At 35.4% G+C, this 24262-nt stretch overlaps 3 protein-coding genes across 3 annotated transcripts; 2 read left to right on the forward strand and 1 right to left on the reverse strand.

The window, feature by feature from the left end:
* Window positions 1-2276: 2276 nt before the first annotated feature.
* On the reverse strand, window positions 2277-3075 carry LOC129939395 (mitochondrial import inner membrane translocase subunit Tim16). The gene is made up of 2 exons (XM_056047390.1): window positions 2756-3075; window positions 2277-2692 (listed from the first exon to the last, which is right to left on the reverse strand). Exons 1-2 carry the CDS (start codon window positions 2916-2918, stop codon window positions 2469-2471), a joined length of 387 nt encoding a protein of 128 aa, XP_055903365.1. The 5' UTR covers window positions 2919-3075; the 3' UTR covers window positions 2277-2468.
* A 2066-nt stretch (window positions 3076-5141) lies between these two features.
* On the forward strand, window positions 5142-23772 carry LOC129938391 (eukaryotic translation initiation factor 2 subunit 3). Its single transcript, XM_056045921.1, has 6 exons — window positions 5142-5312; window positions 5718-5892; window positions 22249-22485; window positions 22547-22764; window positions 22832-23487; window positions 23557-23772. Exons 1-6 carry the CDS (start codon window positions 5247-5249, stop codon window positions 23627-23629), a joined length of 1425 nt encoding a protein of 474 aa, XP_055901896.1. The 5' UTR covers window positions 5142-5246; the 3' UTR covers window positions 23630-23772.
* Window positions 11510-13356, forward strand: LOC129938390 (histone-lysine N-methyltransferase Su(var)3-9). Its single transcript, XM_056045920.1, has one exon. It carries the CDS (start codon window positions 11665-11667, stop codon window positions 13093-13095), a length of 1431 nt encoding a protein of 476 aa, XP_055901895.1. The 5' UTR covers window positions 11510-11664; the 3' UTR covers window positions 13096-13356.
* Window positions 23773-24262: the final 490 nt, after the last annotated feature.

A 24262-nucleotide genomic window follows, 5' to 3' on the forward strand; every position in this document is an offset into this window, starting at 1 on the left:
TATATGTATATAGTATGGCTGTTTACCGTCTGCCTGATTGAAAACTTTTTATTTTATAAACATATGTATATGTTTTTTAACAATCATTTAAAATGATCGTTAATAATTCTGTTTCTATACTCTAATGCGATTTTACAATATTTATATAACAAGGAAGCATCTACTTCATTTAGATGATGAGTAATCAGCTCTTTCGATAAAACATCTTGTTTCTAGTAACACTGGACATCTACTCATGAAATGAGAAATGTTTTCTCTCTCACCCATATTGCATATAATTCGCACTCCAAAGTTAAATCATCTCTATGGGGAATGAAATTTAGATTGAGCGGTTCTCCTCTAAGTCTAAATATAGATATTTGATCCGTTGATAGATCATCTCGGAAGTAATTCTTTTGATTAAGATTGTAGTCCAGCTTCAGATGTGTACCTCAGTCTATATCGATCGTCTACTGCACAATTAATTGGTACAGAAGAGGTTTCCACCTAAGATAGTCTTCCGGTGTCAGATTTATACCTTCTACTTTAGCTAGCTCTAGAAACTCTTTTAACCAACCTGATTTTCTCTGTATCACATGCAGTGGTGCTATTTTGGGAGACGCTCACCTTACATCAGAAGGACCTTCCATATGTAGTCCACATTCAATTTAAATTTTTTAATAAACAATGGAGAGATTCCTGTTTCCAATATTAACATGTAGTTCTCGGTGCATTCAGTGGTAATCGAAATATCCTTTTTATATAAAATCGGAAAAATAAGCGCTTCTTTGAAATCTTGCGGTGTAAGGCCTGTGTCCATGATGCTATTGTAGACTACCATTATTTTGTTTATCATATTCTCTGTTCTATATTTATAGAATCCTGAAGGTATTCTATCTGATCCAGCGGCCTTTCCATCCTTGGTCCATTTAGAGCTGCAAATATTTCCTCCTTCTGGATTATAGCTTCTAAGATTTCATCACTAAAAGCTGGCTGCGCAAATTGCATCATATCGGTGGCGTTAGGTAAATTATTTAAAAGTTTGGTAAAGTGCATTCTTAATGGCTCACAATGTAGATTATTATTAATAACATATACCTCAGTTTTAGGTTCGTTTTCCTCATTATCCGTTTCCTTAATGCTAAAATGGATGACAATTGGCATATGATCTGAAAAAGGTACTTGCTCCACCTCGAAATCAGTAATCACAGAATTCCATTTCTCTCCAGCAAGTGCATAATCAATGACAGGACTTTCCTGTTTTCAACAAACGTATGTTTACCACATTCGTCTCCATCACTCGGAATCCAAAAGAGTTTCAGAAATCAAGTAATTTATTTATTATTTCTCATCAAATCTTTAGATTGTCTAACGAGACCTCTTCTCTCGTTCTCTTCACCTCCTCATATCTCCCATTATAAGCTAATTTGTACCTGTTCCACACATTATTGCTTCTTTATCTTGTTGAAATCTACATCTCAATTGTTGCAGTTGATATAACAGGGTATAATACGAAAAAGTTCGAGGATTTTTGTGGTACATGAGAGATGGGTCGGAGCTGTCTGGAGTTAGTTAGGTTTAGAAATCGGAAGAATTGTGGCTGTTTTCCATGTTTCGGAAATGACTGCGGCTTTAAAAATATTATTGTATAGATTCAGAAGTCTTTGCTTCGCATCAGCTTAGTGTTTTAATCATAGAAATATATATAATATGCCCTGCAATATAAGTCAAAACATTTAAGGTCAAGAAAACCATCCGACATATCCTAAAACATATCAAACGTTCGCTACCCAATCTATCTCAATTTAAGTCTTTAGTTTATTTTATTTTTTCGAGCCGAAAACCTTTATATCCTTTCCTCTCTAATTTTAATCATAGCTAAACAAAACCCCCGTGGCATGATGGTTAGTGCGTTGGACTGTCATGCTAGAGGTCTTGGGTTCGATCCCTGCCTATGCCATCTAAAGTCTTTTCACGGGTACTGCCTCTTGCGAGGAATTGACAAATTCTCCAAGAGTAATTCTTGTCATGAAAAGGTGCTTTCTCAAAATTAGCCGTTCGGAGTCGGCATATAAACTGTAGGTCCCCTCCATTCCTGACAACATTACTCGCACACAGGAATGGTTGAGAGTTGTAAGTCACTAGGCCTTGGTTCTCAACGGACTGTCGCGCCACCCAATTTATTTTTTTTTAAACAAAACCCCTAATACCTTACATATGCAATTTCACCATAAACATTCAGATTAGCAGATATTTTTGATTTTGTATCTAAAAATATATCGATAAACAAGTCATGATTGCATTCAATTGATAACGTCTTTTTTTGTTTAATAAAGCAAAGCACAAACTTAAATCATGTTGTCTACAACAAAGTGGCCAACACTTTGCTTAAATATACAGATCTCTTACTTAAAAATCATATTCACAGAGCTACGTACATAACTAAATAAAAAAGAAACAACTAAATGGTCGTCTACTAGCGAATTTGTTCATCGATTCTCAGGCGGCGTTCTGGGATCTTTGGGTTTTGGTCGATTTTCCGTTAGTTCCTGATCTATGCGCTCCTTTGCTCGGAAGACTTTTGATTGTATGTAAAATGAGCCACCTTTGGCTTTATCATTCATTTGAAATAGATGTTCGTAATTTTTTTTAACTGCTTCTGGTTCCAGGTCGTTTACATTGAGTATTTGTTTGGCCTCTTCTAGTGTCATTCCTAGAATTTGTATTTAAACATATTTATTAATCTTGTGAGAGTCAAATAATTATTGTGATATACCTGTTCTTGCATTTGCAGCAGCTCTATTTTCGCCTCTTTGACCACCACCAGCGCGTTTAGCCGCTTCTTGTGATGCTTGGATCTCTTGCTTTAGTGCTTTGGCAAATGCCCGACCGATTGCTTGGCCTCCAAGAACAATAATTTGAGCTATATATTTGGCCATTTTATTTTATTTTATTAAATAATTTAATATGTTTTCTACAAGGAACATTAAATTATTTAATGTGCTTGCATTAAAGGAACAAATATTTAATATAATTGAAAAGTTTTTAATCGCACTATTTTTGACATTACACAATCGAATTTAACCTGCAATTCTCGTTTGACATTTTGTATTTTATTTTTTTTCCTAGTGCTATGAAGATTGGCTGCATTGATTGTAAAGTATAGGGTGTTTAAATTTAGTGTTGTTTAATATCGGCTTTTGACAGAAAAGCCAACTAAGTTGTGGACAATTTAAAAATTATAGTGATGTTGTTGATGGAAATTTAAATTTGTGGACAATGGAGATGAAAAAATAGCTTGTCAAAATGTTATTCATGACGTTTATTTAAGTTATTTTTGGAATTATAATTCATTTGATTATAAATGAGCATAATAATTGTCATTATATCCTTTCCTCGACTCTCCATCCATGCAGAAGAGACCATGAAACCAGAATATACTTCATCTTGCCCACATTGACCACTTAACCCATCTAATCCGTTTACGTTGCAATGCTCAAAAAAGCACCATTGACATCACGTTTTGATTTCCAATATTGTCAATATCATTTTCGCATCCAAGTTATTGGTATTTGAAAATTGTGCCACTGGTGTTGACAGTTGAGTTTTGCACAATTCTTTCCAGAATTATGTTGAAGAAGTCACATGAAAGTGCATCGCCTTGTGTAAAACCTTTTTTTGACATAAAATGAATCGGTGAAATCTTTTTCAACCTTGATAAAGCAGCGTTCATTCTTCACAAACGGATAAGTTTGACAGGGATGCCAAAACTAGACATTGCTCAGTAAAGTTCTTCCTTATAAATGCTGTCATACGTGGCTTTAAAATCGATAAAGATGAGATTCCGAACATATTTTGCAGATTTCAGTTTCGATATAGATATCTTCACTTCGTTGAGGTTGAGTAAGCAAAATTGATATTTTTCATCGCTTAGACTAAGTGGTTCTTTCTCCCTTACAGCGGAATTCGATACGATTCGTTATCGCCGAAAGTGGTCTTTTCATATTCTAAGCATAGACTGCAGTTTCCCTGATCGTCTTTTCAGGTTTCGGTACGTAGTTGTCTCGATCGCGTGCATCTCATGCTCCCTTTTTTTCATCTAAAAAGCAGGTGTTCAGTGCAGTGATTACACTGCTAATATTTAATTTGATCTTGTAAAATATTTTTACTGTACTGCGAATGGATTTCCAAAAAAACAAGTGTGTCGATAAAAATAGTTCAACTAAAACTCGAAAAAATTACTTTAAAGTACTCGTTCTAAATTAAGGTTACAGATCCTTGCTTGAAGCAAGGGTAAAAGTGGATTTACATGAATTTCAATCTGTATAAAGTGAAAAACGAATTTAAATTCGAAAAGTATCTCACTATTGTAAGAAAATTACGACTAAAAGGCAATTTAAACAAATTTTCTGAAAAAGGTGTAACATAACTTAAAAGTAACATAGTAACCTAAATCAAAAATAAAGATGAAATGTAAAGCGTTTGTTATACTTGCACAATTATGACAACACTGTTGCAGACGAAGATGCTATAATAAAAATAAACATGTTTCTCTTTAGTATAATATTTATCCGATTTCCTATGATTTGTATTTTTGAAGACGTTGTCATTTTTATCTTCTCTCTCTTCCCAACCAGTGTGATTTTATTATATTGCATCCCCTCTGTCTGCAGATTTAGAAGTGTAGATACAAGTAAATCCACCATTTATGCAAAGCGACTTCAATTGATCAGTTTATATATGTACAGATCTGAGATACATTTGTATCGTTCTCTCAGATTGCTTTAATTAACTATTCACTCCCACCTAGAAATCAAATGAGATTTGAAAGTCTTTTTATCCTTTTTAAATAGTGGCAGAAAATCCATGAAAAATTGAATCATAAACATTTAGTCCTAAGATTATGACAGCATAAGAAAAAATGTGTACGACAAATTTTATTTATATTTCTAAAAATGTATAAACCTCTGAGTTCTAAGAAATATAAAATGTCCAAAAATATGTTTTCGATTTTGATGATAGAAATACATGAGATTTAATTTTTGAGAACTTGGCATCACTTATAACGCTGAATGCGTCCATTAAAAACAAAATCAGCCAAAGCCGCCGCGCCGTGAAAGCCGATCCACAAGCTATAAGCCTAGTCATTAGAATAGAAAAAAAAAGTCTTTTCAAAAGTGTCGACAATTTTTGATGTTTCGGTGGAACGAGGTTGGATCTAACTTTTATTAATTTGCCAAGAGTTCCAACATAATTAATTTATAAAAATGTCAACAACGGAGGGCCAAATTACTGTGAATACAAATTTGCAGGAGCAGAATCTTGAAAACCTCGTAAGTATCTTACAAAATCCTTTCCAAAAGCCGCAATGCCGCAGCTATTCCACCCTTAAGTAGTACCTCATATTGAAAATGTGCGACCAAATTTGTTGGCGTTGCAAACTCTACATACTGAGAGGGAAATCTTCGTGATCCATTGTGGTGGCACGTGGCTATATTTTTACCAGAATGCTTTTACTAACTTAAATCTATTATCCTGAATGTGAGAAAAAAATGTCTTTAGTTTTAAGATTAGCGTAGAATACACAAAATCGCAAGACATACGAGTTGATTTCTTGCAGCTGATGCAATCTCAACAAAATCCTAACCTCAAATACAAAAAAAAAGTTTCCTGATTGCATTTTCTTTAAATTTATAATTTTTATAGATGTCTAATTTTGTTATATTTTTACTTTTTAGGATATCAATAATTTGACTGCCCTCTCACCGGAAGTAATTTCGCGTCAGGCAACAATTAATATTGGAACCATTGGCCATGTCGCTCACGGTAAATCGACTGTGGTGAAAGCACTCTCAGGAGTGCAAACTGTTCGTTTTAAAAACGAACTCGAAAGGAACATCACCATCAAGCTCGGTAAGTTTTTGAAAATTACGAGATTGTAGTTACATTTACTGTTACTGTAGACCATAATCATAAATATTACATTCTTTCTTTATTAAGAAAAAAAGTTGTTTATTCAGGTTCAAGAATTTCTGGCATTGAAACATGAAAGATGCCAATAAATGCAACAACAACGTAAAAAGACTTGTTTTCATTAAATGAATCATTTAATAAACATACAAACAAATTACTTTGAATTGTATTAGGTACCTACCCGCCCTTTTTGCCGTGCCGTGGCCAGTAAAAGAAAACACGAAATAAAATCTTTACTATTCCCTGCCAAGCAAGTGAAAGAAAAATGAAGAAAAATCATCATCCATGCTTGGCTTTAAATAAAGGTGTTCATATTTTAAAAACCATTAAATTTATATTGAAGTTCTAAGACAAGTTAAAAACTTTTTTTCCCATCCACAACGGCCTCAAAAATGATCGTACAGGAAAAGTGATAGTTTTGTTTTTCTGGGGTTATTCGTAGTAAATCGAATATTCCAAAATTTGAAAAGTTGCGAAAAGATGGATGTTTTCAGTTGTGCATTTGTAATCGATCCGTCTATATCATATTCAAAGTCCCTGGGATCTGCTATTCACTGATGAAGCATCGTTTCCCTTCGATCACCAAAATCAAGCATCAGGGAGCGTGGTTAGTAGAAAATGGAGGACCGTTTCGAACTTTACCTCGTGCTGTTGTAATTTGTTCCTTCTTTCTTCTTTGCCCTTCTGTCTTGTATTAAAATTTTATTTTATTTCACCTTACAGTTGTGGAGAACTAATTAAGAATGATAGCAGGATAAGTAATATTTTAATTTTCTTATCCTTTTTTTTCCTCAGTTGGTTTTTCTGGAATCCTTGGGTTATATTATTCCAAGCTGCCATTATGATTTCATACAATTGATTTAAATTGCTAATTTTATGCTTATTTACTTCTTTTTAAATTCGTAAAGGTTTTTGATTAGGTTTAAGTCTGGACTGCATGGTGGCCAGTCAATGATATCCCCAGAATTATCTTGAAACCATGACTTCGTCGACCTCGCAGTAGGCTTCGGGTCGTTGTCCTGCATATATTTTCATTTTACTGGCAATTCCTAATCTGCATAGGGAAGCATTAAATTCGTAAGTCCATTAACCCTAAACCCGTGTACTTAAAAATCTCTAGTTTTTCTCCTCGCCTTTCTTGTCTGTCAGTTTAATTGGTTTTGCGCCTATAAAATAAGAACCAAAAGAGTCTATACAAATATTTGTATTAAAAAAAGGTGTATTTTTTTTTTGAGGTAGAAAAAGTTGTTAAATTTCTTTGAGATAGCTAACAAATTTGTGTTTTTGTAAAGTTGACAAACTGATAGAAATCATTGGCTCACATTTCAACTAATTAGAGTTGATATAGTGATTTATAAAAGTTTACCTAAAACCTATAGTATAGGTAATAAGTCTAAGAGATTATTTATCTTAATCTCAGATTATGCTAAGGTGGAGCCTATTCGTTTTATAAAACGAAATATAAATGTCTTCGGCAATGCATGTATATGGGATGGTTAACTATATTGAAAGTAACTTTGGCTGAAAGAACTGGCGGCCAAAAGTGCATTACGTCTAAAACGAACAGAGGATGCTTCTTTTATTCAGTGAAGCCAATACGGCCATCCTTCGTTGGTTCATAGGTCACTGTGAAATTGACGGAAATGAAGATGTAGGCAAATTGGGCAAAAACAGATGAATGATTCATCCCAACTGTATTGTATCAATGATTTACAAGTCACTGAAAAGAGTAAATGGGCTTATCCAACAAAGTTTAATTGAAATTGCAAGCAACAGGTTACAACTAATTGCGTTCCCACATAAATAGAATGGGTCTCTGATCATCCGATTTGTGTACAGAAAGTGAGAAAGTGAAGGCGGAAGAGGATAACTTCTACTTCTTCTAAATCAGTGTTTTTCAACGTGTTGGTGGATTCTTAAGAGGAATTCCAAATGGTTGAGAAAGTACTTCAGTTAAAAAAAAAAAAGTTTAAAAAGATTTATTAAGAAAAATGACAATTAAAGGACAAATAAACAACATTAAACAGTTGTGTCAAATTAAAAAACAAATTATTCTTAATGCGAGTATTGCGCTTGTTTTTCGGAAATCAATTTCTCCCATCGTGGATCCGTTTTTGCTACATTGAGAATTAAATCGTTTTCCAAATTTAAACGATTTCTTTCTCTACTTTTAATTTGGGCCATTGATGAAAATGTCAACTCGCACAGACACGAAGTGGCAAATGGAATCAAACACTTTAAAGCTTCTAATGTTAATTCAGGGTATTCTTATTTCCTTGACTTAAATTCCAATTGTAGCACCCCATCGGCAGATAGATTCGACAGACTTTCCTTATGCTTGACTGCCAAATTTGCCTCATTAACAGCTGCATTTAAAAACGTTTTTAAGATCCACCTTTACACAATATTCCTCGATATCTGTTCCATTGAAAAGTAATGACACATTTCATCTTTCAACTTTTCTAACACCATTTTCATACCAGGTATAAATTCCTTGATATTTATCTCACATCCGACTTCTTCAACAAAAGATTGTGCCGAGGAAAATTAATATAAGAGGCGACGACCAAAATTCAATTTTGTTTGTAAAGTCATGCATTTTGTCTTTAGCAGTGATTTTCATCCCGCCTTTATTGAAGTCATGGATTTTGTCTTTAGCAGTGATTTTCATCCCGCCTTTATTGAAGACTTTTATTCAAGATATTTAAATGCTCAAATAAGTCAGAAAGAAAAGCCAATTTCAAAACGATTTCCGGCTCACATATGAATTTGGAGTATTCTGACTTAGCCTGCTGCAAATTTAATAAAAGTTCAACGCGAAGTTCCAACCTCTGGCTAGTACTTTGACTCTCCACAACCACCTAACCTCAGTATTGTAAAGTAAATTGGTGGAGTGCTCCCATATCTGCACACATTTTTTTATCTATGACTTGATAACTTACATCAATAAAGGGTCCGTGTCATGTTTAAGGTTGAAAAACACTGTTCTAAATCATGCGAAAGTTGAAGGCGGAAGAGGATAACTTCTACTTTTTCTGTGAAAATTCTACCAAACCTAGCCAAAAGACGAATGACAATATTATAAATGTACTTTTTTGACGACATATTCGACGTCTTATCCTTGCCACCTAGGGACATTCTGAAATGTTCCCAAACAAATTAAATGATTTATAGAGGCACCCGCAAGACTATCCTCTCACTGGGACTCTTACAAAGAATCCCTAAGAATCTACAAGAAACACTAAGGAAATCTAAGCGATCCTTCTGTGGAACGATAGAAGAAACTTCTGAAACCTCTAGGTTACGGAAAATTCTTTCAACTAGTCCAGCGATGCCAAGTTGCTTGAAAAATGCAGACGGCTCCTGGACAAATTCAAGTAATGAATCGCTGAACTTACTATTGGACACTCACTTTCCTGGTAGTTTTCTTACCGAAACTTGCAACAATTATATACGTTCAGCATATCCACAAGGTCTGATCACAAGGCACAACCTACAATGGGCTCTTGACAGCTTCAAACCATTTAAATCTGCAGGATCAGATGGAATAATCCAGCCGAGTTCCAAAAGACTTCTGACATAATTGCACCAATCCTTGAGGCAATTTTTACCAGCTGTCTTTACCTGGTCCATGTTCCCTCGGCATGGAGAGAAGTTGAAGTTGTTTGTATACCCAAAGCAGGTAAATGCTCGCAAGTCAATCCTAAAGATCTAAGACCTTTAGGTCTATCATCATTCCTTCTTAAGACCTTGGAAAGATTGATTGATATCCATTTAAGGGCAAGTATCGATACAAGACTTCTGTCTTCGTCTCAACATGCCTACTGTAAAGGCAAATCGGTGGAAACAGCGTTACACACTTTAGTACGCACCGTGGAATATTCCCTCCACCATAAAGCGTTCATTATGGTTGCTTTTCTTGACATCGAAGGTGCCTTTAACAACGTGGACACATCTGCACTCACATCTTTAAAAGTAGAGAGTTCGCTTCGGGAGTTAATTCATTTAATGCTTACTAGCAGAATAATTAACTCAAAATTGTGCAACTCTTCTGGCAGACGATTCGTTAGTAGAGGGACACCGCAAGGTGGTGTTCTATCCCCTCTGCTCTGGAACCTGGTGGTGAATGAAATCCTAACTGGAACACGAAAGAGTCAATAAAGCTACTGTAGCTCTCTTTTCTTGCAAAAAAGCTATTGGTAATAAATGGGGCTTACGACCCAGAATCACGCATTGGCTATACACATCGGTAATCAGACCGATTTTAATGTACGGTGTGGCAGTATGGTGGACTGCTTTAGAGAAAGGTATAAACAGGGATAAGTTAAATAAAGTCCAACGTTCAGCGTGCCTATGTATAAGCGGCACTGGACACCTTACTCTGCCTAACACCTCTTGACATATTAAGCAAACAAATAGCTGCAAGCTCTGCTATTCGCCTCAAAGCTTCGTCGCAGTGGACTAACAACAACATTGGCCACTCCGTTATTCTAAGGTATTTGGAATCATATGCAAAGCACACAGACTACACCATCCCCCAACTGCAATTCGACAGAAACTTCCAGATTTCTATACCTCCCAGATCTTTTTGGGAGGATAGGATATTCTTGGAGGATGAGTCGATCCATTTTTATACAGTTGGTTAAAAAACAAAAGAAGGGGTTGGTGAAGGTGTGTACTCTGAACGACCATTGAGCTTAGGATGAAGCCTCAAGATTCATGTGGTATCACAATGGGCCATTAAACTGGCCTATGTGTGTCCGTTTCCATCTTGGGCAGCCACTATAACCTAACCTAACCTGATGCATCACCCCATAAAAGAAGAGAAGTTTCATGAAAGTGTGAGAAAGAGGGTAGAATACTACTCATCGAAAGTTAATGAAGCAAAATGTTCGAGTTTAACTATCTTGGAGAAAGCTATAACTTTACCATTTAACTTATGAATAAAAAGAAATTCCTTGCTTAGGTCTTATGTAAAGCTATTAAATGTAATAATTGATGGCTTGAGTGAATCCTTTTTGAGATCAAATAGATTTAAGTCAACTAAACAGCTGTATATCAAATCGAGCTTAGAAGTATTAGTTAGAGAAAGTTTGTAAGATTGAAAGTCCTGCGATGGCAACAAGTAACGAAAAGTTTACTTATAATACGAGGATGGAGCTATTTTTGTCAACCGAAGAAGCAAAAAGTAAAAAAAAAAAAAACTTCATTAAATCGTTCTAATTCGCCTTGGTGATAGCCTTTCGACACATTCTTAAAAACAACACGACCCACTTTTTTCTCAAGATGTTTCAGTTACTATTATACCATATAAACTTCTTTTGTCTAATTTATTTTTCATATGAAATATGTTTTGTGAAAACTAAAGAAAGAAGAAAAACTAAATAAAATGCTGGAATCATAATAATTTTCTTAAATTAAAAAATAAATAACTGATAGGGCATTCAAATTATAAATAATTTTTGTTTTCTTATTTTTGATTTTTGATTTTGGTTTAGTAATTTTTTTGTTTGATAAATTTTGTATGGCTCCAGCAATTTATTTATTATTTTTTCTTTCTTTTTTATAATTACAGAACGTATTCCATATGAAAAACTTGTGCGAATAGCCAAATCGAGGCAACTTCTACGCGCGTTCATTAAAGAAGTTAATCATAAGTACCAAAAAAATCGTCGTGAACAACTTCACGATGAACTAAGATTTCAATTACCAATGACACCTACAAACGACCGATCAATTAGACACGCATCGAGCCCAAGTTCGGGTTATGAAAGTGCTGTTGACGTATCCGATCTGGAATCGGTTCAGAGTCTCCGTATACGACAAAGTACACCAACAACAACACATGCAAGTAAATCTAAAAGCAAAAAAAGTAAATCTAAGCCAAAAGGCGAGTATGTGGTGGAATCTATTGAGAGTATGGAGTCACATCATTCGCAACCGTTATACTTTGTCAAATGGATGGATTACCCACCAAGCACAAATACATGGGAGCCATTTGCTAATGTAAAAGAGTGTCAGCATTTAAGCATATTCCTTGAAGAGGAACTAACAAAATACGAGGAAACAATAGACATCATTAACAGTTCGATTCATAAAGAAATCGAGGAAAACAATGAAGTACTTACGGCAGCTGACGTGAATGTAGGGGATTTAGATGGTTTTGATATATTGGCACATCAGTCGGATTTGGTTTTACTGGCGCAATTTAAATTGTCTGGATCGAAGAGCAAAATTGAATCGGGCAAGATTAGAGATCGCATAAAGAAGGCAACTTTAATGAAACCTTTTATCATGCAACGCATGCAACAACTGAGGGATATCTCCCGCTGGGAGATGATGGTAAACGAGATTGAAGACGACGCAAAGGTGACTGTAGAGAACAAGGCTGACTTTGACGTGCCTGATCCACTATTCAACTATATCAAGAACAGTATTGCTGGAAAAGGAGTAAATATTATGGACGATCCACCAATTGGTTGCAAATGTGAGAGTTGTGAACCAGGCTCGGCGTGTTGCTCGAAAATGGCTGGAAGCAAATTCGCTTATGACAAAAGTGGACGACTTAGAATACGTTCCGGAGAGGCTATCTATGAATGCAATAAATTATGCCAATGCGGTCCAGATTGCATCAATAGGACTATTCAGCGTGGACGAAAGGTTTCGCTGTGTATTTTTAAAACGAACAATGGCTGTGGTTGGGCCCTTCGAACAAATAGCGCCATTCGAAAAGGTGAATTTATTTGTGAATACGTTGGTGAGATTTTGCTGGCGGATGAAGCTAACGAACGTGGCAAACAGTATGATGCTATTGGACGAACATACTTGTTCGACTTAGACTATAATACATCGGCAGAAAGTGTGTATACTATTGACGCAGCGTTTTACGGCAATGTATCCCATTTCATTAATCATTCATGCGACCCAAATTTGGCAGTATTCCCAGCATGGATAAATTGCTTGGACATCAATATGCCAAGATTAGCGTTCTTCGCAATAAAACCAATTAAGGCCGGAGAGGAATTGACTTTTGACTACATCTGCCGTGACCACGAAACAGATTTAAAATATGAAAATCTATCAGAGGCGGAAAAGGTTGCTTGTCGATGTGGAGCAGACAATTGCCGAAAGGTTTTATTTTAATTTAGTGCATCATTTAACTACTAAGGTCGTGTGTAAGAATTATATTGTTAAATTGCTTAAGTTTTCATAACAAATTAACTTTTTTTTTAACCAAACGAAAATCATACATTATTCTTTATTAAGAGTTTTAGTTTGAGGTAAATGTGGTTTGACTTGTTTATTTTTTTTTGTTTTTAGCAAAACTATTAGATAATTGAGCATCTAAATATAATTATTTTTCGTTATACTTTTTTTCAAAAAATAACAATAAAAACTTTTTTAAAATAATTGTTCTTTATTATTTGTAGAAATTTTACGTTGCTGTTGGTAATAGATCATATAGTTTAGACTTTTGTGTTTTTTCTTTCCTTTTTTTTGTTGATTTGAAACTTAATCTTTTTTTTTACTGTGGGTCAATGTTATGTATTCTTTAGATCAGCAGTCGTAGAGCAATTTTTGCGTGAAACTTTTTGTTTTAGTTCCAACATATGCAGAGAACCTTGATTCGCACATGTATGTATGTAGTTGCAAACGGCAGAAGAATTATTTTAGTTTTCTTTGATAGTAACTGAACAAGTCTTTCAACATACACCAGAATTCTTATAAAGACGTCTTTGTTGTGAAAAGTTCTTTTATCGAAGAATTTATTGTAAGATCAATCAAGAATTCAAACTGCAGCGATGTCACGGAAGGTGGTTTTTCCAAAGCGGCGTAGTACATTACCATACGTTTTCCTTAATGTTCAGGTGGAATTCGTCTGGAAAATAGTGGAAAAAGCTATCCAGCAAACTTACTAGGTGGATATTAAACTCATTTTAAACATCATCGGGATTGTCCAAATCTATTTCTAGGTTTCGAAAACAATTATGGCATCGAAAACAATTATTGCCTTTCCCTGGAGTGATACACTTAAATCATTATTTTTTTTTAAATATATCTGACAGATTTCAATAACGAACGCTCAACAACATTTCCCCCAAAACAATGTTGTAGCCAATGACGAAGGTTCTAACTTCAGCTATCATTTCAAAGAGTCACGTAAGTGTTTTTTCGCGAGAAAGCTACCTTACTTATGCGCGTGAAGAAGTAAAGGCGTATGTAGACTACCCATGGCATCACACAATACTTTAAAAAGTCTTGTATTATTTTCACGTGGTTTAAAAAAGTTAAATATGTTCACGCTTTCGTCCAACACCGCCATTTTTACACTGCAAGGGCATGGTGGTGTAAAACGCAATGGCTACTGGTGCATCGTTTAACAATTTGCTTTATTCTTGCGACGACGGCACAGGACGTTTTCCCAGTCATGGCCGTGGCACCCTCCGTGCATAAATTCACGCATCTAACCCATGGTATGTCATTTACAATAAAAAAAAAATGGCAATCAAATTAAAAATTGGCAACGGCTTGCAGAAGAACAGATCTTTTTGAAGGGACTGTAGATATTAGAAGCGCACAAATACTATTAAAATAGCCATACCTGCAAAATCCGTTGATTCATATATTTGCAGCGCATATTTTGTGACTTTATTCGTAAAAGAAAAGTAGCTTTCACATTTTCCGCTAAGTCTTCTCGATTCGTCTTGATATTGTGTTATTTGACAAAGGAACAGTGTCAACTAATTTTTTGTCCTTTTCACCCAAACATTCAACAATTTTTTTAACACATGGCTTTATTAAGTTTTCAGCAATGGTATGGGCTTCACCAATTTGCGCGATTCGGAAACTTACCAAGTAGGAAGCCATCAAGGCATTTTAGTTCACTGTCTTTGAGTCATAAGTAATAATCGTTTGAGATTTAGTAAGTTCAGCATAGTTTCTCTTACAAAAATCAGTGGGTTTGCTTTTGCAATCCGGAGGAATCCCTGCAAAGTGACTTTTCATTTTTGCAGGAAACATTGCACTGTTCGGCAACACTTTGCCGGAAATTACGCATTTATTTGTTTTCACTTGTGTCAGCAAATCCAAAATTCAAATATGATTCGTGGTACTTCCTTTTAACTGATTTTTTTTCTGTAGCATTGATCACCGTGGAACTGGTACTTGGTACACCACCAAACATAAAACCTTCAGAAATCTCTGACCCCGCTATCTCTATTGCGTCATTTTCCTTCGCACTTAAATAAGTAAATATATGGAAAACCGAAATTGAAATAAAATCATTGAAATCATTTTGTGCTGTAAAATGCAAAGCTGAATTTATTAACCGGGACATACCCGACAGTTGGTGATTCTACTGCAGCTTTGGGTGCTTTTTTCAAGGATACGGACTTAAGCCAGTGATCCTTTCAAAAATTGTATGTATAAAAACGAAATAAGCTAAAGGCAACAAATTAACTTTACTGTATTACGTTTAAACGAATTGAACAAAACCTGTTTCTATTTCAATCGTCATTCTCACTAGTCTTCGTTGTAATGTATGTAAATTTATAAGAGTTAGATGGAATGAGAAATAGAATTTGTCCATGAAGTTGTTTTTACCGTTTCAAGGGGATGCAAAAGTGTTCCTTACTACTCCTCCTTCTCGTCATAGACACATAAACACAGCACAAAATAGGTTCAATAGACAATAGGATACGAGTACTTAGATACAATGCTTAATTCATAAGACTAAGGTGGTACTCATAAGGTTCTAACTTCTACTGTTAATGGTGTTTTTGACCCAGAAGTTGACAGCAAATCGGGCACATGAAATATAAATTTTCGCTATGCATTTTCTCCAAGAAAATATATGAAGAGTACAAAACTTATTAACCATTTTGTATGACGTTTAAACACGTGTTTATTTTAAATAAACCAACATTAAAATTCAAGCCATTAGCCAGCAATTTAATATTAATTTAAAACCTCACACATAATCGGACACTTAATATTTAGTCCTTAATTGCATTTCTTTTCGACGCCTTGGCTTCTTCAAAGCGTCTAGGTATTGCGAAGACATGTTTCTAACATGCTTGAAGGTCTGCCTAAAGGTCCACATTGTTTCTAAAGTTCTTTTGAGCAACTCAACGCCACAATTTATCCCATATATGCTCGATTGCATTTAGGTCAAGTTACTTTTTCTGTGTTTTAGGGCCGTATTACGAGGGCGGGTCAATAAGTCCGTGACTTTTGGAATAAAACACAGATTTTTTTATAAAAAATAATTTTATTTTTCAAAGTAGTCTCCCTTGAGCTCTATACACTTTGTCCAACGCTTCTCCAATTTTTGTATCCCTTCCAAAAAAAATGATTTTTCGAGGTCCTCAAAATAGGCCTTTGTTTGCAAGATGACTTTATCATTGAAGTTAAATCTTTTTCCACCCAGCCATTTCTTCAGGTTTGGGAACAAGAAGTGGTGGCTCGGAGCGAATCTGGAGAATAGGGTGGATGAGGGAGCAATTCATGGATTTTTGCCATGGCAACTGAACATGTGTGCACCCTTGCATTGTCTTGGTGGAAAAGAAAAATCGGTCCAATAAGTTGGCATAATATTCCCCATTGATTGTTCTTCCCTTTTGAAGGTAGTCAATGTGGATTATCCCGCGTGCATCCCAAAAAACAGTCGCCATAACTTTATTGGCTGACAAACCCACCTTGGCCTTTTTTGGCGCCGATTCACCCTTAGAAACCCACTGTTTTGACTGTTGTTTGGTATCTGGTGTGTTGTGATGGATCCATGTTTCGTCCACGGTTACAAAACGGCGCAAAAACTCCTCCATATTGCGATTAAACAACGCCAAACCTTCCTGTGAAGTTGTTACACGATTGCGTTTGTGGTCGACTGTGAGCAAACGCGGCACCCATCCTGCGGAAAGCTTTCTCTTGCCCAAGTGATTATTCAAAATTGAAACCACTGAGCCATGCGAGATCCCTGCGGCTTCCACAATCTCTCGCACTTTCAATCTTCGGTAGGCCAACACCATATCGTGAGTTTTTTCGATTGTTTCGGGTGTAGAGACCTCAATTGGGCGTCCAGGACGTTCGGCATCTGCAGTGCTTGTACGGCTACAACGAAATTGAGTAAACCACTTTTTTACCATTAGAATCGATGGTGCAGAGTCCCTATAGCATTTATCAAGCTTAGCTTTGGTCTCCGTAATGTTTTTTTTTCGCAAGAAATAATGCTTAATAAGCACACAAAATTCGCTTTTTTCCATTTTCTCCTTAAATTAGTGAGAAGTCTGATAAAAATAGCTGCCAAACACCATCTAACTTACACAGCAAGTTTAAATTTTGACAGGAGTCAACTGACAGATGCCAGTTGACAGGAGCAGTGTTGCTGTTTCAGTGAAGAGATCAGAAATTCGAAAAGTCACGGACTTATTGACCCGCCCTCGTATCACTCGCGAGTCGCCTAAAAAAATAAGCGAATGTGACTTTCGAATTACTGTTTGCGATTCGCCAAGTTGACGTTCGCGTTGAACTTAAAAAATTTGGCGAATTGAAATGTCGTTCTATTACAATTGGCGAATGATCGCCTTTGTCTGTCATAATCGGTCGAACTGTAATTCTTGTTGTCTTTGAAAAAAATCACAGTTTTTGTTTGAACTCGAAAAAGTTGTCTAGATTTTTGTTGCAACATAAAAAAAATTAATGAAAATCGATAAAGGTAAGAACAAATTAAATTATAATTAAAACTTTTATCGGTATAGCATTGAAAGAACCAACAACGCCAACGCCCAGTTCTCAAAGTTAGTGGAGCTAATGGTGGCAAACCCCGACATTGGCAAGGGTGTCGGGACGTCATCAAAAAAAAAAAACCAAGCCTAATATATCAAGATATTATATACCGCTCTCCATTTATCCACCACCATTCTAACTAGCATCAATAAATCTTATTACTCCATTATTGTCACAAGTCTTAAAAAGAAAAAGCTTTACCTAAAAATCAAGATTCAATTTTGAAGTACTTTACCACCATCGCATTTAAAGCTGTAAAAACCTTTTCTATTTAAACATTGGTTTTGTAACTGAGCAGGAGCTATGATACCAATTTGAGTTCCGTCTACACATCCAACCTTGGTAAGCCTGCTCTTTGAAAAAAAAAATAGTTTCTCGCTTTTCATTAGTGGACATATCAGCATTGATCTAAACTGGGCAAATTCTTGCTTTAAGCAAATTAAGAACTTCACTTAAACCTACAGAAACTGTAGGTTGGGAGAAACCTAGCTCAGAGTCATTTTCTACACTATTTTGATAACTTCCACATCCAAGAAATCGTAGTGGGCACGCAAGTTTTAAAATTAATGAAATTGCAGAACTTTGAGTCGTTTGAAATACTGAACTTATCTGACTTAAACCATATTTAAATGCGTGTTTACTAAACCAAAAGTATGAAAAAAATCTACTGTTAATTTTATTACAAATTATGTGGTACTTCCAGTGGGTTGGAAGCGTCTCTTAAACTTCTCCCCAATCTGCAGATCATGATTTTTTCTTCTTTATTTGTTACTTCTTCATTTTCATCCTCGAAAAATAATTCAACGCTGCTGCTAACTTTTTTTTATTTACTTTTTTCACAAAAAACAATATTCTTCAAACTGTCTTTATAAATATTTATTTCAGTTTTTAATGTTGGCAGTTTTGTTTTCAAAGACGAACTACGGAGTTCCCAATTGGTAATACCACCAAACTGTTAACTCGCCAAAACATTCGACATTAGGCGAATTTTCGACTCGCTAGTAATAATACGCCCCTTAAACACATAAAGGTTTTTTTTTTGTCACAGGAGGAAATCTTCAAAAGACACTTGGCAGTATTCGACACCAAGTAGTGTGGGACTCTTAACCACTAAAACCACCTCTTCATCAGGACCAATCTTGAAGGATCGACTTCCGATTTTTCTTTCTTAACTTTGTACAATAACTTTGGGGAAATTTTAAACTTTTAATATTTTTCCATGTTTTTTTTTAGACCATAAGCTCATGACGTATGGTTCTTCTTAATCTCCGAACATGGTTTCTTATATTCAAGACGGACTCCATTTCAGAATTAGTATGACTTTGCAGTCTCTGGTTGTGCGAAACAGCGTATTTTTTAACAACTTCTGTAACCATTTCTATTTGTAAGTCACGATTTAGATCGGTATTTCTTATGTACCAAGGTGCATTAACTATTCCACGAAGGATTTTGTTTTGGAATTTTTGGATGATTTCGGTATTTGTTTTCTTTGTACAGCCCCATAATTGGATTCCATAGGTCCAAACAGGCTTTAGTACTTGATTATACAGCATTATTTTGTTTTGTTGGAGTTGTTACCAAGCAACCAGTACATTTTTCTATATTTCAAGTTTAGTTCTTTTTTTTTTCTTTTTGATGTGCTCTTTCCACTTAAGCTTTGCATCCAAAGTCATTCCAAGGTATTTGGCCGTATTGGCGTAAGGTACAGCTTGATTATTAATGATTGTTGGAATATTGTTTATCTTTTTTATTTGTAAAGTTTATATGTGAAGATTTTGTTTCATTGAGTTTGATACGCCATTTTTCGGTCCAAGCTCACACTGTATCGACGGCATTTTGTAGTTTTACTGCTGCCTTAGAGACACATTTTTTGGGTACCACAATTGCGGTATCATCTGCAAAAGTAGCCATTATGGTGTGATTACCAACTGGAATATCCCTTGTGTTTAGTAAATACAGGGTAGGACCTAGGACACTTCCTTGTGGTACACCGGCTTCTATTTTCTTCAATTCCGAGTATTCTTGATCGTACCTTAAGTGCTTAAGGCATGCATTTATTATATATTGGAGTTTTATGAAGGCTTTCAATGGCATTTCTTTCACAACCTGAGCAGTAATTAGATCGTAACCTGGTGATTTTTTATTTGGTAGTTGATGTAAACACATACTTTTTATTTCTTTAAGTCTTAAAATTAGTATTTCACTTTCATCTATCTTATCAACAAGCTGTAGTTATTTTCAGCCGCGTTTGATGAGTATGGCTTAAAAACATTCGCAAGATGTTCAGTGAAAAGGTTAGCTTTTTCTTTCGGGTTACCGATCCATTTCCCATCTTGAGATTTCAAGGGCGATTTTTGTAACTGTTTTTTTGTTTTATCATCTGGAAATGTAGTATTTTGCCATTTTCTTCGAACTCTTCTTTTCTCTATTATCAACTCTCTTATCTCTTAAGGATATTTTATTTCATTTTGTCTTCTATTAGAAAAAACGCACATAAAGGTGCGTGTCCATTTGAGAGTACTTCTGCTAGTTAAAGAAACTGTCAGGAGATTGTCCATTTGAGAGCCAAATTTTAGAAATTTTGCTATCGCGTGCTCTCTGCTAGAATATTGAAAGTTTTCTTGCTGAGGGTACTCTCATAATGGTGTCTACTTGATAGATTTCTTCTACTAGCATATTATCAGTTGGAAATGCAACTAAGCAATATCTGCAATATCTGCAATATCTTGAGCATTTTCGTTGACATCCCTAGGTTATATCGAGTCGAAGGCAGCCTTAAAGTCAATGAAGAATGCGTAAAGTTTCTTTCCTCTATCCAGGAATGACTGCGCAATGCCAGTAAGGGAGAAAATATTGTCCACGGTGGAGTAGTCTTTTCGGAAACCCGCTTGGAACTCACTGAGTAGATCGTTGTATCGGATCTAGTTCGTCAGTCTCTACAACATAATCCCAGTAAATATTTTGTTCACTGTAATGAAGAACGAGATTCCTCTTGAATTGCTTAGATCTTTTGGGTCACCCTTCTTTAGTAAAGGAAATATTATATTTTTCTTGAAGCTTTCCGGTACCTTTCCAAAATTAAAAATAGAGTTGTAAGCTCTTCTAGAAAAGCAAACTTTTTGTTTGCTTCTTGGTAAAGGTACTTCGTCGTGTTTGTGGTGCCAGTTTTTTTCAGTATCGTTAAGAATGCGAACGACTTTTTTCTGGCTGCTTCGCATTCCCAATCATACCTAGTCTGTTTTCCCTTTGTCTCGATTGGAGTGGTCTTACGACTGTGACTATACAGGTTGTTAGCTCGTCTGTTCCGCTGATGGTTTCGATCTGTATCTCTCTTTTATTTGTTCTCTCCATTGCAGCTTTCGTAATAGATAACTGCGATCGATGGTGTTGCCATCATCAGAGCTGTATATCATATTTAAAGATATTGGTTGGTGATCTGAATGAGTTAAATCATTCACCTTAAAATCATCGACACACTCAAGCCATTTCCCTTTAATGAAGCAGTAATCTATCGTTGAGCACGCAGCACCCCTAACAAAAGTTAAACTTCCTTCTTTATCACTTTTTGAGCGACCGTTAGTCCGATGGTTTTACACATTCCTATTTTTTTACATTTACATCGATTTTTGTATCAGTTGCTGTCCTTAGTTCTGGAAATAATTCAGGTTGTCTCCCTTCGTTAATAATTATTTGGTTGTTTCCAACCCTACCATTGAAGTCTCCCATAAGCATAATATTTTCCTTCTCAAATTCCAACAAGAAGTTATATAAGCTGGTGAATTCATCCATCCATTTGTTGCAGTTTAATTTATTGGTATTAGAAACATTTTTCCTCCTTTGCTAACAATTCCGATTATATATCTGTTCATTAGATTTACAAAATTACATTTGATTACATTCTTCAATTCTTTCTTAACACCATACAAAAAACCTCCACTAGCCCACCCCTGCACAGACGATCTCTCTGCTGGTATCCAGAGTAGTTCATAATGTTGAAAGAAGTTATCGAAACGTTCCATATTCTTATCTACATAAGTTTCATGCAACATAAAAATATCATATTTATTTATAAATTGAAAAAAAATCATAGAATAATATTTTATTGGCTAATCCTGCTACGTTAAATGATAAAATACTTAAATATTTGTTTGAATTATTAATTTTAAATTAATTATAAACATTTGTTTTTATTTATACACAATTCTAACTATTATCAGGTAGAAATAATAAATCACGGCAAATATTCAAACATCAAATCATTAATAAGTGAGTCCTGCCAAGCTTACATCTGCTTTTGTTTCTGTCAAACATAAATCGGCAAATAAACAAAGACGGCTTAAAACTGTAAGCCGGTAAACTTTAGTTTGTTAATTTGCAAAGATATCCAACAAATTATCCGTCTTCATTCAGTACTTTGCAAGCGTCTTTGGTTGCAACAATTCAATTTTTAAAAGACTGAGGCTTACTTATTAGAAATAAAAAATATATAATATTTTATATTTTCATCAACAGGTTATGCAAACGCAAAAATTTACAAATGCGACAATCCAAAATGCCCCCGTCCCGCTAGTTTCATTTCTGGAGGTTCCAGCAAGGACGATAGTTTTCCCTGCACCCGGCCAGCGTGTTCGGGTAGGTTTCAATTGATTCGTCATGTGAGCTTTATCGATTGCCCCGGTCACGACATTCTTATGGCAACTATGTTGAACGGTGCCGCCGTGATGGATGCAGCTTTGCTATTAATTGCTGGTAATGTAACAATTTATAAAAATCAATTCAAAAACAATAATTTAATATTGGACTTGCACAGGAAATGAATCGTGTCCTCAGCCACAAACAGCAGAACATCTAGCTGCCATTGAAATTATGAAGCTGAAGCATATGATCATTCTTCAGAACAAGATTGATTTAGTTACAGAGAGCCAAGCCAAGGAACAACACGAGGTGATTGTGAAGTTCGTCCAGGGAACCGTTGCCGAGGGAAGTCCCATTGTTCCAATTTCAGCTCAAATGAAATATAACATTGAAGTAAGTCAAAAACTAAACCAATAACGTTTATTTTTGTTGATCGTCATTATTAATTTATTTTTTTAAGGTACTTTGCGAATATATTGTCAATAAAATTCCTGTTCCCATTCGTAACTTTGATTCCCCGCCAAGATTGATTGTTATTCGTTCATTTGATGTCAATAAACCCGGTTGTGAAGTGCACGACCTGAAGGGTGGTGTTGCCGGTGGATCTATTCTGAGTGGAGTTCTTAAAGTTGGTCAGGAGATCGAAGTGCGACCAGGAGTCGTAACAAAAGACTCCGAAGGTAATGTAACATGTAGACCTATTTTCTCGCGGATTGTGTCCTTGTATACCGAGCAAAACGAATTGCAATTTGCCGTTCCTGGTGGACTAATTGGTGTGGGCACAAAAATTGACCCGACACTTTGTCGTGCTGATCGTTTAGTCGGTCAAGTTCTTGGCGCTGTTGGCCACTTACCAGAAATCTACACCGAACTGGAAGTATCTTATTATTTGCTGAAGCGTCTATTGGGAGTTCGTACAGAGGGTGACAAGAAGGGTGCCCGTGTACAAAAACTAGCTAGGAATGAAGTTCTTTTGCTAAACATTGGTTCATTGAGTACCGGTGGTAAGGTGCGTGCTACAAGAGATGATTTAGCTAAAATTGTTGTTACTACACCCGTGTGTACTGAAATTGGTGAAAAAATTGCTCTAAGTCGTCGAGTGGAGCAACATTGGCGGTAAGTAAAATATATAAATAGACACATGGAAGTTTGATTTTTTTAACCTATGAATTTATCCTTTTGCAGTTTAATCGGTTGGGGACATATTCGTGCAGGTAAAACAGTGCAACCAGTTATCGATAGACAGCCCAAAAAATAAATATTAAATTATATTTAAAATTTAAGTATATTTTTTGTTGAGTTCCCAAATAGACAAGAAAAGAAAACCAATCAAGGGATACATAATGAGAAAAACGCATTTTTTTAAAACGAATAAAATAAAACCACATTTTATTATTCTGATGGCAGATTTTCTATTTAAAAACAAAAAACGACATTATGTACACAATATGCGCATGATACGAAAAAATGAAGCATTGAGAACAAAAAGCTTATGTACTTGTTTTTCTTTTGGATATGTTATCGTATTAAAAAAATGATTTTCAGTAACACTATACGCCCTCATATCCTTCACTCTGCAAGATGATACTATAAAATGCCACGGAGCTGTAGAAATTTAAAGAATAAATTTCTAACGCTTCGTGTATTTTATATGAGAAAACTATGTACTGAAAACTAACATAAATTTAACCAAGTAAAAGATTAAATAGCATTGAGATATTTAGGCCCACCACGAATTCCATCGTAATCGCAAACTTTTACGAATCCCTACAAACTGTATCATGAAGTCCGTTCATAATGCAAAGATTTTCCAGTATGATAATAGTTTTTTTTAAGGGGTTCACGATAGAGCTGATTCTCTTCCGAACGCGTCTTATTTAAGTCAGGGGTT

This window comes from Eupeodes corollae, chromosome 1 (assembly GCF_945859685.1).
Source record: "Eupeodes corollae chromosome 1, idEupCoro1.1, whole genome shotgun sequence".
Lineage (NCBI taxonomy): Eukaryota > Metazoa > Arthropoda > Insecta > Diptera > Syrphidae > Eupeodes > Eupeodes corollae.